Source organism: Leopardus geoffroyi, chromosome C1 (genome assembly GCF_018350155.1).
Source record: "Leopardus geoffroyi isolate Oge1 chromosome C1, O.geoffroyi_Oge1_pat1.0, whole genome shotgun sequence".
NCBI classification, from domain to species: domain Eukaryota; kingdom Metazoa; phylum Chordata; class Mammalia; order Carnivora; family Felidae; genus Leopardus; species Leopardus geoffroyi.
Genome location: NC_059328.1, coordinates 19313988 through 19331902, shown reverse-complemented (window position 1 = coordinate 19331902; position 17915 = coordinate 19313988). Strand labels below are relative to the sequence as shown.

Sequence of the window (17915 nt, the reverse complement as noted above, 5' to 3'; positions counted from 1 at the left end):
GAGAGGGGCGGGGGGGGGGGGCAGAATCTTAAGCAGGCTCCACAATCAGCACAGAGCTTGATGCAGGGTTTGATCCCATGACTCTGGGATCATGACCTGAACTGAAATCAAGAGTCAGAGGCTTAACTGACTGAGCCGCCCAGACACACCACAATCGTCTTTTTTAATTAAAAAGGTTTGTTTTTGTTTTTGTTTTTTTACCTTTTGACACCTTTCACCTAGTTCTCCCATCTCCACTGCAGTCTCTGGCAGGCACTAGTCTGTTCTTTGTATCTATAGGCTTGTTTTTTGTGTTTTATTTTATTTATTTATTTATTTATTTATTTGTTTGTTTGTTTGTTTTAACGTTTATTTTTGAGACAGAGAGAGAGAGACAGAGCATGAATGGGGGAGGAGCAGAGAGAGAGGGAGACACAGAATTGGAAGCAGGCTCCAGGCTCTGAGCCATCAGCCCAGAGCCCAGAACTCACGGACCGCGAGATCGCGACCTGAGCTGAAGTCGGACGCTTAACCGACTGAGCCACCCAGGCGCCCCTGTGTTTTATTTTTTAATTTAGACTCACATATAAGCTATCATACAGTATTTTTCTTTCTCAGTCTGGCTTGTTTCACTTAGCATAAATGACCTCAAGGCATCATATTGCTGGATATAGCAAGACTTCATTCTTTCTTAACGGCTGAATAATATTGCATTGTGTATCTGTACCACAATTTCTTTATCCACTCATCCATTGATGATAGGCTGTTTCCCTATCTTGCTTTTTGTAAATAATGTTGCAGTGAATATGGGGGTGCATACATCTTAAGTGTTTTTGTTTTCTGATAATACCAGAAGTAGAACTGCTGGATCATATGGTAGTTCTATTTAATTTTTTTGACTAACCTCCATACTGTTTCTCATGGTGTATGCACCAGTTTACATTCCTACCCAGTCACAAGGGTTTCCTTTTCTCCACATCCTTGCCAACACTTATTTTTTTATTTTTTTGATAATGGCCATTCTAACAGGTGTGAGGTACATTGTGGTTTTGATTTGCATTTCCCTGATGATTAGTGATGTTAAGCATCTATTTATGTGCCTATTGGTCATCTGTATGTCTTTGGAAACATGTCTATTGCAGTTCTCTGTCATTCATTCATTCATTCATTCATTCAGTAAAGTAAGTAATCTCTACACCCAGCCTGGGGCTCGAAGTCACAACCCACCGACTGAGTCAGCCAGGCATCCCCTCTGCCTATTTTTTAATCAGACTGGGTTTTTGGTCTTTTTATTTGTTTTTTGCTATTAAGTTGTAGTTCTTCATATATTTTAGATATTAACCCTTATTGGATATATGATTTGCAAATATTTTCTCACATTCAATAGTCTGCCCTTTCATTTTGCTGATGGTTTCCTTTGCTGTGCAGAAGCTTTTTTGATACAGCCCCATTTGTTTATTTTTGCTTTTACTTTTGGTGTCCAGTTGAAAAGATCATTGCCATAACCTATGTCCTACGTCCACATACCTGTGTTTTCTTCTAGGAGTTTTATGGTTTTAGGTCTTACATTCAAGTCTTTAATACATTTTGAGTTAAGTTTTGCATGTGGTGTTAAGACAGTGGTTGAGTTTCATTTGTTTGTATGTGGCTATCCAGTTTTCCCAGCACCATTTATGGAAGAGACTGTCTTTTCCCCACTGTATGTTCCTGGATCCTTTGTTGTAAAGTGACCATATATGTGTGAGTTTATTTATGGGCTCTGTTCTGCTCCACTGAACTGTTTCTGTTTTTATGCCAATATCATACTGTTGTATTTACTATAGCTTTGTAATAGAGCTTGAAATCAGGGAGTGTGATGCCTTCAGCTTCTTCTTTCTCAAGATTGCTTTGGCTATTTGGGGTCTTTGGGGTTCCAAATCAAATTTTAGGATTCTTTGTTCTAGTTCTGTGCAGAATGCCATTGGAATTTTTATAGCAATTGCATTAATCTGTAGACTGCTTTGGGTAGTATGGATATTTTACCAATATTAATTCTCCGAATATATATTTATTTGTATCTTCTTTAATTTCTCCCAATATCTATTTATTTGGGTCTCCTTTAATTTCTTTCCTTGATATCTTGTAGTTTTCACCTCCTTGGTTAAAATTAATCCTTGGTATTCTATTCTTTTTGATGCAGTTGTAAATGGGATTGTTTTTTTAAATTTCTCAGGTAGTCTGTTATTAATGTATAGAAATAACAGATTTTTACTTACTGATTTTGTATCCTGCAAATTACTGAATTCATTTCTTCTAACCATTTTTTTTTTTTTGAGTCTTGAAGGTATTCTGTGTATTATCTGCAAATAGTGACAGTTCTACTTCTTCCTTTCCAGTTTGGATAGGTTTTCTTATTCTCACCTGATTGCTTTGGCTAGGACAAAGTGGTGAGTGGGCATTTTTTTCTTGTTCTGATCTTAGAGGAAAAGCTTTCAGCTTTTACTGTTCAGTGTGATGTTAGCTGTGGGCTTGTCATTTCTGGACTTTATTTAAATGTTGAGGTATGATCCTTCTATACCTGCTTTGTTGAGAGTTTTTATCACAACTGGATGTTGAATTTTCTTGAGAGGTTTTTCTGCATCTTGTGAAATGAACATAGGACTTTTATCCTTGGTTTTCTTAATGTGGTTTATCACACTGATGTGCAGATATTAGACTATCCTTGAATCCCCTGAATAAATCCCACTTGATCATGGTGTATGATTCTTTTAAGGTATTGTTGAATTCAGTTAGCTAATATTTTGTTGAGGATTTTTGCATCTGTGTTCAGGAATATTGGCCTATAGTTGTATTTTCTTCTGGTGTCCTTGTTTTGGTGTAAGGATAATGCTGGCCTTGTAAATTGAGTTTGAAAGAGTTCCTTCCTCTTCTGTTTTTTGGAAGAGTTTGAGAATTGATATTCTTCTTTGAATGTTTGGTAGAATTCACCCAGTGAAGTCATCTGGTCTTAGATTTTTTTCATTGGGAGGTTTTTGATTACTGGTTTAATCTCTTTATTAGTAATCAATCTGTTCAGATTTTCTATTTCTTCATGATTCGGTCTTGGTAGATTGTATGTTTCTAGGAATTCACCCACTTCTTCTAGGTTGTCCATTGTTGGCACATAATTTTTCATAGTAGTCTCATCCTTTGTACATCTGTGGTATTAGTTGTAATCTCTTTTATTTCTGATTTTGAGTCCTTTTCTTGGTGATTCTGGCTAGAGGTTTGTCAATTTTTTATCTTTTCAAAGGACAACCTCTTACTTTCATCTTTTCTATTGCTTTTTAGTCTTTATTTCTGCTCTAATCTTTGTTATTTCCTTCCTTCTACTAACTTTGGGTTTCATTTATTCTTTTTCCTGGTTCCTTAAGGTATAAAGTTATTTGGGAATTTTGCTTCTTGATAGGCACTATTGCTGTGAACCTCCTTGTCAGAACTGCTTTTGTTACATCTCATAAATTTTGGTATATTTCCATTCTGTTTGTGTCAAGGTATTTTTTTATTTCTCTTTTGGTTTCTACTTTGATTCTCAGGTTTTTTCATAGATGTTGTTTAATCTCCACATATCTGTGAATTTTCCAGTTTTCTTTGTGTAACTGATTTCTAGTTTATTTATTTATTTATTTATTTATTTATTTATTTATTAGCAAATAAGGTGGTTTTATTAAAGCACGGGACAGAACCCATGGGCAGAAAGAGCTGCCACTGATACCTAGTTTCTTATCACTGGAGCTGGAAAAGATGCTTGGTAGGATTTCAGTCCTCTTTGTTTTGTGGCCTACCATATGATCTATCCTGGAAAATGTTCCATGTACACTTGAGAGTGTACATTCTGTTGCTTTTAGATGGGATGTTCTGTATATATCTGTAAAGTCTGTCTGGTCTAACATCACATAAGGCTGATGTTTTCTTATTTTCTGCCTGGATGATCTATCCATTGATGCAAGTTGGGTATTAAAGTCTCCTGCTACTATTGTATGGCTGTCTCTCTTCATGTCTGTCAATATTTATTTATACATATAGATGCTCTTATATTGGGTTCATAAGTATTTACAAATATTATATCCTCTTCTTGGATTGACCCCTTTATCATTATATAACCCCTTTTGTTTCTTACTACAATCTTTGTTTTGAAGTCGATTTTTTTCTAAGTTACAGCTACCCCAGCTTTCTTTTGGTTTCCATTTGTATGGAGTATCTTTTTCTATCTCTTCACTTTCCATCTGTGTGTGTTCCTACATCTAAAAGAGTCTCTTGTAGGCAGCACTTAGGTTTTGTTTTTTAATCCATTTAGCCATAGCCTTTTTTTTTTCCTTAAGATTTTAGTCCTTTTTGGGGCACCTGGGTGGCTCAGTGAGTTAAGTGTCCAACTTCAGGGCACGATCTCATGGTATGTATGTTCGAGCCTCACATCGGGCTCTTTGCTGTCAGCACAGAGCCCAATTCAGATCCTGTCTCCCTCTCTCTGCTTCTCCCCTCCTCTTTCTCTCTCCCCTAAGCATAAATAAACATTAAAAGTTTTTATTTATTCATTCATTTAATCTCTACACCCAGCATGGGGCTCAACCTCATGACCCCAAGATCAAGAGTTGCATGCTCTCCCAACTAAGCTAGCCAGCTGCCCCATTTAGCCACTGTTTTTTGACTGGCATATTTAGTCTGTTTACATTATTGGGTATAATTATTGGGGTGCTTAGGTGGCTTGGTTAAGCATCCGACCTCGGCTCAGGTCATGATCCCGTGGTTTGTGAGTTTGAGCCCCACAATCGGGCTCTGTGCTAACAGCTTGGAGCCTGGATCCTGCTTCAGATTCTGTGCCTCCCTCTCTGGCCCTCCCCTGTTCACACTCTGTCTCTCTCAAGAATAAACATTAAAAAAAAAAGTTATTGGTAAGTATGTACTTGCCATTTTATTGTTTTCTGGCTGTTTCTGTAGTTCTCTGTACCTTTCTTGTCTTGCTCTCTTCCTTTGTGGTTTGATGAAACTCTCTAGTGGTAATGCTTATATTCCTTTTTATCTAGTGTATATTTACGTTTTTGTTTTGTAGTTAAGATGAGCCTTAAGTAGAACTCCTATCCATAAGTCTATTTTAAATTGATAAAACAGTTGCCAACTTGTTTGATCGCATTCTAAAGCTCAACATTTTTACTCCCCCGCCCCATTTTTGAGATCACATTTCACCATTTTTTCTTGCATATCCCTTAACTATTATAATCAGTTACGTTTTTACTTTTGTTTTTTTTAGGTCTTTGTTATTTTACTTTTGTGTTTTTAACCTTAACAAGTGATTAATCCACATTTTTATTACATTTATCTCTCCAGTGAGATTTGCTCTTTTTTATATGTGTGCCTGTTTCTGATAAGTGCTTTTTTCAGCCCAAAGAGGTCATTTTAACATTTCTTTTAAGGCCGATTTAGTGGTGATAAACTCCTTTAACTGTCTGGGAAATTAATTCTGAATGATAACTTTGCTTGTTTGGAATTTTTCTTTTAGCATTTTGAATACACTTTCATTCCCTCCTGGGCTGCAAAGTGTTGGAAAATGTACTGAGAGTCTTACGGAGGGGTTCCTTTTTACATAACAAGTTATTTTTTTCTTGCTGCTTTTAGGGTCTCTTTGGGTTCATCTTATTTGGAACTCTCCAGGCCTCCTGGATCTAGACGTCTGTTTCCTTTCCCACATTAAGGGGCATTTTCAGCCATTCTTTTTTCAATAAGATTTCTGTCTCTCTCCTTCTGGGAGCCCTACAATGAGAATGTTAATCCATTTGATGTTGCCCCTTTAAGTTCCTTAATCTATCTTCACTTTTTTTTTTCCTCCTACTTGCTGCTCTGATTGGAGATATTCTATTGCTTTGTGTTTGAGTTCACTTACCCTTTCTTCTGTTCCGTCTAGTCTGCTGGTGAACCCCTCTCGTGTTTTCATTCAGTTCAGTTATTGTGTTCATCAGCTCCATGACTTGTATTTTTCATATATTTTCTATCTTTTTGTTGAAGTTCTGTGTTCCTCCATTCTTCTCCCCATCTTCTTCCCAGTTTTACATCTTTATGACCATTTTGAACTTTTTATTGGGTAAGTATCCTACGTCTGTTATCACTGAGGTTTTGTTTAATGTTTATTTTTATATTGGAGAGAGAGGGGGCAGAAAGAGAGGGAGACGGAGGATCTGAAGCTGACCGTGCAGAGCCCAGTGCGGGGTTGAACTCACAAACTGTGAGATCATGACTTGAACCGACGTCAGACACTTAACTGACCGAGCCACCCAAATGCCCCTTCCCTGAGGTTTTTACAAGAGATCTAGAATTCACAGTAAAGTATTCACATCATAAGGGAGCCATGGGAACAGAATCAACTCCAGATTGGGGTAGGTTTGAATACCTGATACATCATAAAAGAGTGTCCTAGATACCTAGAAAATAGGTGCTTTAAATTACACATGTCCTTATGAAGTCATTTTACTAGGTGTAAGGGTTAACTAACATCAATCTGTCACATTTCTGAATCTTTGCTGATGGGGCTACTTTCTCATTTTTAGTTATCAATTCAGTTCTTTCTATTAAATAAGTGCGAGAAGGAGTTTGGATCTAATATGGTGAAGAGGCAAGTAACAGAAAGTTTGAGAGTCATTCTATAAAACATTGACCAGAAGAAAAAGGCATAGATCAGCTTAAAGGAAGCAGGAGCTGAATTTGGGAATGCAGGAGATCTAGGAACTGTGGGTATGACCAACCAGCCTAGGCCCCAAGAAGGGAGGTTAAAAATGACTTCCCTAAAGGACTGACTATCCAGGAAGCAATGAGGGAGTCAGTCAGCCTTTACAAGTAATTGGGGGCCAGACATACTAAGGTGAGTAACCTTCCCTTCAACAAGAACTCCAACTCAGGAGACAAACTTCATGTCCCAGCCCCCAAAAGAGCTTTTTTATCTGCATTTACAAATAGCTGAACACTCCAGCCTTTGGGGTCTGGATGTTGAACTTCAGTGTTTCAGTGCTCAGGAACCTGCATGTGAACAAGCTTCTCTGGTGCATCCCACAAAGGTAGCTCAGACTACACTTGGAGAAACACTGCAAGGTAGTGAATCCCTCTGGCTGGAGCTCTAGGGCTTCCTCTGCGAGGTGAATTTCTCAAGGTAGGTATTTCCTAAACTCCTTCCCACCCCCACTTAAAATACCTAGGCCTCCATTCCTTGGAGGTTCTGCTTTAGCAAGTTTAAAGGTGTATTTTTAACAAATTCTGATGGGCAGCCAAGTTCATAAGTTTCAAATGGCTAATCCAGTTGGCTTGTATAAGAAGGGACCACTGTATATTTTTTAATGTTTATTTGAGAGAGACAGCGTGAGTGGGGAAAGGGCAGAGCGAAAATCCCAAGCAGGCTCTGTGTTGTCAGCACAGAACCCAACATAGGGCTCTATCCCAACACTGTGAGATCATGAGCCGAAATCAAGAATTGGACACTTAACCAACTCAGCCACCCAGGTGCCCCAGGGGACATTTTGGAATTCTCCCATCTATCAAAAACCCAGTTTGAGATACTAAAATAATTATTATGCAACCCTATTTTGAAGGGTGGGGCATGGGGACACTTGTCACCAGCAAGAACTAAAGTGGTGAAGCCCCTCTGGGGGACAGAAGTTGGATTAGATAAATCTCTACCAATGATTGAGTTAGATCACCCAACCAAATGTAAAACGTTGCTCTTTCCTCAAACCAGAGCCCGGGGTATTATTAAGCAAGCAAGCTAGTTTTGTGAATGGAGTAAATTATAGCCACTACTGAGGACTTACTATGTAAGTTTCTACTAGACCACTGGCCAAAATGACTTAAACAGTAAATACATCACCAGAGCTCCTTATCAAATACTTACAGATCTTGGCTCTGTTTCATCCGGTGGAAGTCCTTCAGGATCCCCATCATATCTGCAAAGCTGCTGGCCTTGGACAGAGAAACACAGTCATCCTCTTCAGACGAGCTGCAGGTAGCCTTGTGTTCTGGTTTGCAACATTCAGGGCTGGCAGAACAAAGCAGGGGGACTGATGGAAGCTCAGGGACCTCTACCTCGGTCTCCTCGGTGATGTCACTAATGACAAAGGAAGTTGTAGAGTGGAATGAGGATCCAAAACAAGGTAAGGGAGAAGAGACATTTGAACTTCCTGGAGATAAGAAATCTGGCGTTAATGAAGCCGAAGCTGAAAGAGAAAACAATAGGCATGGATGGACATTGGGCTAGAACAGGGCAGTAATATCTTCTCCCCACAAGCACTGCCTACCAACAACACTCATTTCCTGGGCTGACACCGTGACCTTCTGGGAGAGCCCGGGATAGTCCGTGTAAGCCAGTGGAGGATTCCTCCACTACCCTCCCCTCTCAGGATCTAAAGAAGATACAGAAGCACTGAGTTCTTCCAGTGTTCTGGGAGGGTGGAAGAATCCACCCCGTAAAGGCTTAGGCACCTAAAATCTCCCTCCCATTCTGCAGTGGGCTATGGAGTGACAGCCCTATTTCGACCAAAGCAACAGTAACAGAACCAAAGTCAGAATTTGTCCTTTCTCTAACTGGGCTAGTGCTTCTGAGTGACTGGAAGAAGTAGCGAAAACATAATGGTGACAGTCCTCCTAGTTTCTCAAATCTTAAGGGAGAATTTGCAAAACAAAAAGATTTTTAAGTTTCATTTTTCATCAACTACTTCAGCTTGTCTCTTGGATGACAAAAATGTAGCCAACATATGAATGAAAAACTCAAGTGTAATTCCTCTATATAACTGCCATATGATTTTCATGTGTTGTACCAACAGATGAAGTCATAGCTCCCAAACCTTAAGTCAACAAGGACCAGAAAAGTGAGGATGGAAGGAACAGGAGGATAAACCCTGGGCAACTGGGGCGAGATCCACATGTTGATGTTTCATGCACTAGGTCAAGACAGACTCCCGTCTATTTCCAGCGGTTCTGCCTTACAGACAGATGGAGGGATGGAGAGGTGGTCTCTGGTAGAACAAGGAAACGGAAGATAAGTGCTTAAAGGGGATAGCTCTCTCAATGGTGGGGAATGCTTCTCTCTCATTAAAAATGAAAGCTGCTGGAGGGCTCACGGAATATGTGATGTTAAAGACACTTGGATGAGGGTATTGATTTTTGTGACCAAGGGAGGGAATCTGCCTGAGGTCACAGGTAAAGTGAAGGTTTTGTTCCTAACCAAACCAGTCAGCCCCAAATGGCCAATGGAAACCATCCAAGGAGTACCAGAGGCTAATCAGGCCTCAGAACAGCCCCAGAGTTTTGGGCCTATGTCCCCCTGAATCATGGACCATCATTTTCCTACCCTTATTCTGTACCAAGAGCCAGGGTAAAAGGAACAGCCTGTTATATTCTGGCCCTGACTCAGGGGCTCCTACCTGCATCGGCTGCCACTATCTTAGCAATCTGGCTGCGCAGGTGGCTCAACTCATCCTGCAGCTCTGTGGTGCGGCTTAGGGCTGGCAGGGCTGGCTTCTTCAAGGCCAGGAGCCTCTCCTCAGACCCACGCAGGTTGGGCACTGAGGCATTACGCTGCATGACAATCAGAGGGCTGGGCTTCCAGGTATGCCTCAGGGGCCGTGTGTCACTCCTGGACCAGGGAAAGACAAGTATGTCAGCAGAGACAGCCAGCCACTGCACCCCTTCTAAAGTTCCTTCACTCGTTGCTACAAGAGTAACACAGCCAGGTTCAGAGCCCACAGCTTTTGTTGCCCTCGGCCCCTCTTGAACACTCTCCCTGCTGCCTGCCACCTCATCTGGAAAGAAGCTCCCTCCCTATTCCCAGCAGACCAGCTACTGCCTCAGCTACCTGACCCGGGCATATGTCTCCTCTTCATCCGCAGCAATCCAGGCGATGTCAGCCAGAGTAGGGACTGGGGGTACATCCCTCAGACACAGGTCAGAGATGTTGGGCAGGGTCTACAGGGAAGCAAAAGTCATCAAAAAACAATTACTGAAATCATGAGGAGACTATCAAAGACTGCAGAACATATGGGGGGGGGGCACCTAATTCAGTCTTGGGTACCAGGATGGCTTCCTGGAAACAATTTGAATAAAAAGGTCAGAAGAAAGTTTGTGGGATTACAAATAGCTCAGCACAACTGGACAGAGCTACGGATGGAGGGTGATTTGCAAGAGGCTGGAAAGTGAGTAAGAGCCACTGGAGGATTTTAAGTAAGAATCAGATTTTAATTTTTTTTTTTTTTCAATGTTTATTTATTTTTGGGACAGAGAGAGACAGAGCATGAACGGGGGAGGGGCAGAGAGAGAGGGAGACACAGAATCGGAAACAGGCTCCAGGCTCTGAGCCATCAGCCCAGAGCCTGACGCGGGGCTCGAACTCACGGACCGTGAGATCGTGACCTGGCTGAAGTCGGACGCTTAACCGACTGCGCCACCCAGGCGCCCCAGTAAGAATCAGATTTTAAAAGATTACTCTGGTTGCTGTGTGGAATATGCATGAGAGTGAAGAGACCAGTTTTGAGTCTGTTCTATCTTCCAAGCAAAACATGGCAGCCTAGGGTAGGACTGGGATCTGGTTTTTTGTTTTAAATGTTTTATTTTTGAGAGACAGGGAGGCAGAGAACCCCAAGCAGGTTCCACACCGCCAGCACAGAGCCCAGTACGGGGCTTAAACTCATAAACCATGAGATCATGACCTGAGCAGAAACCAAGAGTCAGACACTAACTGACTGAGCCACCCAGGCGCCCTGGGAACTGTTTTTACATATAAAGTTTTATTGGAAAAGTTCATACCCGTTCATTTATGTATTGTCTGTGACATCTTTTAAGCTGCAACTGCAGAAGTGAGTAGTTGTAACAGTAGTTATGGCCCACACATTAAAATATTTACTATTTGGTCTTTTAAAGAAAACATTCGCTGCCCCTAGTTAGAGCAAAGGAGTCTTCAGTGGGACTGGCCAGAGTTGCCTTTTAACAGAAATGGCCACTAAGAGCATCTTGCTTTCTCTGGCTGGGAGAATACAGGTGCAAGGACAACAGTCTTGTTTGTTATCAACAGGAAGTTTCTCCTGGCTAGCTCCTTGTAACACCTCTGTAGCTAACTGGGATCTACACTGTTATAGCAACATTGTGTTAAGCAAACTTGATAATTTGAATATTTAGATTTAAATAACAAGAAATGATTATACCAAAAGAATAAGAGGATTCCTTAAAATATCCCCTCAACCCAGTGAACAACAATCAGGGAACAGACAAGGCTGAGTGACTCTGTTAAATGAAAAGTTAGGAGGATTCTGTCATGCTTTGAATATATCAAAGTGAAAAAACATGCACCTATGAAAGGATGGAACAGAACTACACCAAAACATTAATAGTTATTATATGATTACATGTAATTTATTTTCCTTTCTCCTTTTTTATTTTCCGTAATATTTTGTATGGGTAATGGGTAAATTTAAAAAATAAATCAGCAAGATTCCCTTAAAGGAATTTACAATCAAATCCAGGAATAATTTCTCAAAAACCCATCTATACAGGAGTTAAATTCAGATGTTTCTGCTACAAATTGGCAGGTAGATCAGGAATTGATAGCTCCAGCTTTTAGATAGGGAACCTGGATCTCACAGGAGTGATGTGATGCTCCAAGGTTACACAGGAAAGGACTTCCACTGACCCAGAAGTTACTGTTAAGATGGGCCACTTAGGGGAAGCCTCCATTTGTTTTCCTTTCCAGAGTGCTGCTCCACTATTGACAATGAAATGAACATATATAAAGTACTTAGCACAGTGCCTGGCACACAGTATGTGCTCAGTAAATGTTAGCTAGCATTACTCCTACTACTCATGCCATACTCCTGCTCTGTGGGAGCCTGTGCCCTTGATTGTTCCTGCCCAGCAGCATCTGGCCAAAGGACTGAAGAGGTTATAGCCAAGTGTGGGGGCAACATCCACGGAGTCCCTACATTCCCTAGCTGTGCTTCCCTTTGTTTCTGATGCTTCAGGCAGCTAGGACCACATCCTGCCCATACCCTTTAGGCAGTTCTGGATAACTGGCAATCTGGGTCACAGGACAGCCACTCATACCACACACTTCTAACTCCATTCTTGCCTCTAATACTATCCCTGACACCACTTCTGACTCCAAAATGAGCTACAGATTTCACAGCTCAGCATCTGATACAGAAACTCACCTCCTTCATTTCTGTTTCCACCTGGACCCAGATCTTTTCAGAGAAATATCTGTCACATCTGTGTAGGCAGAATGTTTAAGTACTTGTGCCTCAGTTCCCCAAATGTATATACCTTAAGCACCTAGCCAGGAGCTGGTACTTAACCATTAGTTCTATTAGTTCTTAGAGGAGGGAGGTAGCTGGGTCTAAAGAATGCTACTTAGCTTTCCACTGCAGAAGCAGGGGGTGGGGGGGGGGTACATCTCAGAGATGGGCTAGGGAAGAATCTGCTGCAGAGTGGGTGCTAAAGGCCCCAGTGGCATCAAAGATTAGGGGCAACTGGGTGGTTCAGCTGGTTAAGCGTCCGACTTCAGCTCAGGTCATGATCTCATGGTCCGTGAGTTCGAACACCGTGTCAGGCTCTGTGCTGTTAGTTCAGAGCCTGGAGCTTGCTTCAGATTCTGTCTCCCTCTCTCTCTGCCCCTCCCCCACTCACTCTCTGTCTCTATCAAAAAATGAATAAACGGTAAAAAATATATATATTTAAAAAATGCAAGATTATTCATTTATAAACAGATTGGAAGTCTGACAGTTGTGGTCATAGTTTCATGTGCAATCAGGAAGGCACAGTGACCAGTATCCATTGTATGTACTTAGTATTTCTTGACAAAATGAAAAAGTGATCAGGAAGGCAACCTGCCTTAGCAACACCAAGGAGTCTGGGGCACAGAAGTAGCACCATCCTGCCACAGTCTCTGAGCCTCTACTTACCTGCCCTTCCAGTACACTTACCTGGAAGGATGCCCGGGGACATGGCTTCAGGGGCAGGTTGGTCCCAATTCTTCTCACTACACTGCGAGCAGCTCCATGTGGCTTGTTTTGCCAGATTGGGATGGTCTAAAGCAGAGTGTGACAAGGAATCTCAGAGATGGGTCTAACTACTCTCCCATCCTACTCCCCTCTCCTTTAGCAGGGAGACTGAAGTCCCCAATCCCAGGGACACGGTGCAGTGTGGGGGTTAGTCAAGTCTCAATACGAGTTCGGGCAGGTTCCCCAGTTGCTAGTCTTCACCTTGGCCAGCCACCTAAGGGGATATTGCTGTTGCCAAGGCACTGCCAATGCTGGGAGGATCAGTGAAGGGGGTGAGGAATTAGCTGGGTGTAGGGATCATGTAGGCTTCCCTCCCTTTCCTCTGCACCGAAAAGCAGAAACACGCTGGCTCCTTAACTGCCTCAAAGAAGAGAGTTGGCTTTATCTGTGGGAGGGCGGGAGGTGGGCGTATGTGGAAGGGTCGCCTCCAGGGGAAAGGAAAAATTAACTGGAGAGTCTCAAAATTTCCTACAGAACTTCAGCAGGCCCAGGGCTCAACTCTTCCCCACCACAGCCCTGCCCTGGGAATGCCCCTTACCACATTGGCTTCCATTGCCGACATTTCAACCGGCTCCTGCACTTGGAGGACAAGGCAGCTGCGGGGCAGCTCTGGGGGCTCGGGGAGGCTGGAGGCGTGACTCCTTCATATCAGGCCATCCTAAGGAACACCAGATTTCTCTTCCTGTGAAACAATCCCCACAGTGGGTACTCGATGGCCAGCACACAAGTCCCACAAAAACCAGGTCCTGCAGAGCCATGACTTATACCAAGGTAGAAGTATACCCTATACTAAGGTATCAAGTCAGAAACCTTGGTATGCTCTGATGTTTCACAGGGTTTGAGAAAAACAGCCCAAGAGACTGCTTTCACCCAACAATGGCTCCAAATCCAGACCCTTAAAGGTTCTGTTCCGGACTCGTGGCATGAGCTTGGCCAACTCTGGGAGCTTTCCTGAGGCAATACAGTAAAACCTTGGTTTGCGAGCATACTTCGTTCTGGAAACATGCTTGTAACCCAAAGCACTTATATATCAAAGCAAATTTCAAGAACCATTGGCTCAGTTGTGATCATGTGATGTTCGGTGTCACATATTAGCAATATTACAAGTCATCACTCATTTATCAAGTTAAAATTTATTAGAAATGTTTGCTCCTCTTGTGGAACTCTTGCAGAACAAGTTAATCGCAATTCAAGGTTTGACTGTACTGGTAAAGATGTAAATAGACCTCTTTTGGGGGGTGCCTGGGTGGCTCAGTCAGTTAAGCATCTGACTCGATTTCGGCTCAGGTCACGATCTCACAGTTCGACAGTTCAAGCCCCACATTGGGCTCTGTGCTGATGGTGCCAGACAGACCTGCTTGGGATTCTCTCTCCTTCTCTCTCTCTGCCCCTTCCTCACTCATTCTCTTCCTCTCTCAAACATTAAAAAAAAAAAGGGGGGGGGAATTCCTTTGGTAGTTACAAAGCCAAATTGTAGGTACCATCCAAACCCAGCAATCATTCTTAAAGAAGGGATGTAAAAGCCCAGCACGTGCCACCAAGCCTAGCACTGCTGGGTCCTGGCAAGGGGGAGATGTAAAATAGACAAATGGAGAATGAACAGCCAGCTCTTGCCAATCTGAATCTACTGAGCTACAGGGAAAAGATCCAAATGTTCATCCTGCTTAGCTATCTACAGGTCTTTTAGCCTCAGGCAGGCCATATAACCTTTCTGAGGGTTGGCTTTTCCATATGTAAAGGGGACAAGAACAGCTGCCACCTAGATTATCTTAAGGATCAATGAGTGAAACAGGATTTTAAAGTACTTAATGAACTGTTAAAACAAGACACAGACGGATGGGGTCACAGCTGCTCCTGATGGTGAGCAGATGCAATCGATGGACTCATTCCCTTGTTCATCAGACACTAACAATACCCACTCTGTGCCAGGCCCTGTAGGGGCTTTGGAAGGAGTAAGACACACCCATGCTCTCACAGAACTCACAATCTGGAAGAGAAATGGGACCTGAATACATAATTCTAGCAAAGGCTGAATATCGCTGCTTAAGAAAGGTACAGTAAACAGGTGGCCAGGTGAATTCAGGCTCCTGGCCCCGCAACCTCATGGTGAGTTCAGAGGGGGTAGGAAGGGATGAAAAACAGCAACAAAAGCACAGGTCCAAGACAGGAAGTTGAGAGGGGCGTAAAGAGGAGCACAGAAGGTAAACTGGCGGTCGTGAGGGCTGGGAATGCTCAGGTGAGAAGTCACTGGGAGGCAGGGTCTGAACGGGGGGTGGACTGAAGCCTCCACTGCAGGATTTCTCTTTCACCTGTGGGAGAGGAATTATCTATCACTCCCTTTATGATACACACGGGGAAAGGAGGCTGAAGAGAGGAAAGGAACTGTCTAAGGTCACTCGGTGGGCACACCAGAAGAAAGCACTTCAAGTCTGGTCTAGATCCTGCTACTTTCTGTATGGGCTCAACTCCATACAGCTCAAGCCTTTATCAAAGTCCCGCTGTGCCAGGCTCTGGTGAATGTCAGTGCTGCCACAGGTTCCACGGAACAGTGGTTCCCTGTTGTTTCCCACTCTAGGCACTACAGCCACTTCCTCTCCAAACTTACTTCCAAAGACTCAGTTGGGCCTAACACAACAGCCAGAGAGATCTTTCTAGGGCCCATTCCTCCTATGTTTAGCCCACCCCCGGCTTGCTATAACCAACAGGATCACATCTACACAGAATGGCCTGCGGGGCCCTCCACAATCAGGCCCAACCTCACTAGACAAAACCCCAAGGCCTACAGTTGGGCCCTCGCGCACTTGACAGCTACACCGATTGCGTTCCCCTAACCCTCCAGCCACGCTGGCCGCCTCACAGCACTATTCCCTCGCTGGAAACACCAGCACCTTCTTCACCAAGCTCATCATTCTTCAGGGCTCAGATCACGCATCGCCTCCCCTTCCCTGACAGGTCCTTACTGCCCCCCCCCCCCCCCAGCATCCCACGTTTCCTTCGGAGTCCTTTCACAACAGTAATGAGGTCCCCGTGTAACGTGCTGTGTGCCGAAGGGTAGAACCTTCCCCAGGCACAGCACAGTGCCTGCCTCGTCCGCAGTGGGCACTTCGACGTTTGTTCGGGAACGAACAAGAACACGGGCTTGGCCTTCACCCCCTCCTCGTCCCAAGGGTCTTCGGCTAGACGTCCCCCGGTTCGCCGGCAACGCTGGTTGGTTCTCAGCACCTCCGCGCTCCCACGACCCCTCTCCGGGCCGCTGTCATTGCCTGTCCACACACGCTCTCCCGCAGGAGGCTCGGGGCTCCTCCAGAGCAGAGCCTGCTCTCGTCACACCGGTACCGGGCGCCCCGCCGAGCTACAGTCCGCGTGGGCCCTAAGCGGCTGCGCTGGGGGAGCCGCTGCGGGGAGCTCACTCGGGACACGCCTCCCCTCCCCCGCAACGTCCCGACCCCATGGGGCCAAGGTCGGCCAAGCTCTCGCTACCGGCCCTGGCGGCCCTCGGGTCCCAGAAGAAGCGAGGCGGCCGAAGTAGCCCGGCCGCCTAAGGAGCCTCTGCAATAGCTCAGCCATCGAAGACGGGCATTGAATCCTCCCACTCCCAGCCAAGCTAGGCCGACAACATGGGCTCCCGCGAGAACTGGCGCGGGAGCAGGAGCCGCGGGCTCCGCACAACGCCTGACACTAGGCTGCGTTGACAGTCGGGCCGGGAGGCCGCTTTCCCGCCTCCCGAGCGGCACTCGGACCTAGTCTTACCTCAGACTCCAGCTCCGGGACTCGCTCACCTTACGGCCCCTCCTACCACAGCCGGCCGCGCAGCCTCAACCGCCCTCACTTCCGCCGATCCGCCCCCGGAAGTGATCCTCTGCGGCTGCGCACCGGGCCGCGACCTCGCGCGCCCTCATCAGGCGGACCCTACTCAGGGCGGGGCGAGTGCGCCTTCGGCAGGGGCGGGGCGGCGGGCGGCCTCAGGTGGGGACGCCGAAGGAGGGGACACGCCCATCCCCGAGACCACGCCTGCGCTGGCCCAGCCCCTCGGAAAAGTTGATTATGCTTGGACATCCCCGCGGCCTGATTGGTCGCATCCGCCGCTGGTGTCCGCCTTCTAGGTGCTCTCCCGGGGTAGTCCCGAGACGACCTCTAGCAGCGGATGTCCGACTACGTGCCCCTCTCAGACGCCCAAATTGTGTGGCGCCTGCTGTCCCTAAGCCTACTGCAGCCTTGAGAATCCTCCACCTGGCGCTCTCCAGGCCCTCCGGACCCAGCTCTTGCCTTATCTCGCCTTGGTCCCCTTTTCACACTTCAGGTTTCCCAGCCAAGACCCTCTACAGCCTTCTGTCCGGCAGGAAGAGGCCTCTTTCTCATCTGGCTCTTTGTAATGTTTTCTATTTTAGCCGTTATGTATCTCACAATCTACACAAGGCAGCTTCAGTGAGATGGTAGATTGATGGGCAAGACCCCAGAGGCATTGGGAAAGAGACCCACATTCCTTCCAGCGTCACTCACCCACTCCCTCTTTGTTCTTAATCCCTCACCGTCCTAGTCCTGGTCTTCATGGCAGCCAGGCCTGGGTCGCATGCCCTCCTGTGACCTCAGTATACAGCAGTGCCTAGCTCCCAGGCCACAGTTCTTTGGTCCCAGCTGCCAGGGACAGGCTGGCTTCATAGCGGGGACCGGTTTGGGCAGTCACATAGGGCCTCTTGCTCAGAATTCCGTGTTTGCTTTAATGCTCTGCTATCTTCCCCCCTGAAATTAATATATATGTAATAAAATTTAAATATATATATATATATATATATAATTTTATATTATATATATATTTTTAAACAAGGGGCCCTGCATTTTCATTTTGCACAGGATCCTGCAAATTATATAGCTGTCCTGGCCAGAGACCTCAGAGTT

At 44.9% G+C, this 17915-nt stretch overlaps 1 protein-coding gene across 7 annotated transcripts in view; it reads right to left on the bottom strand.

Moving 5' to 3' along the window:
* MTFR1L (mitochondrial fission regulator 1 like) overlaps positions 1-16909 on the bottom strand; it is a 37354-nt gene extending 20445 nt beyond the window's left edge. For 2 of the 7 annotated variants that reach the window (XM_045476135.1, XM_045476134.1), the window contains exons 1-6: positions 16770-16893; positions 13558-13701; positions 12942-13046; positions 9827-9936; positions 9396-9607; positions 7868-8189 (exon numbers count right to left, since the gene is read on the bottom strand). In XM_045476135.1, the coding sequence (XP_045332091.1) occupies positions 7868-8189; positions 9396-9607; positions 9827-9936; positions 12942-13046; positions 13558-13581 (773 nt within the window). In that variant the 5' untranslated portion in view covers positions 13582-13701; positions 16770-16893. Of the gene's footprint in view, positions 1-7867; positions 8190-9395; positions 9608-9826; positions 9940-12941; positions 13047-13557; positions 13702-16769 lie in introns of those variants that run through there. The other 5 variants (XM_045476130.1, XM_045476132.1, XM_045476133.1 and 2 more) reach the window with 5 other exon arrangements.
* Positions 16910-17915: the final 1006 nt, after the last annotated feature.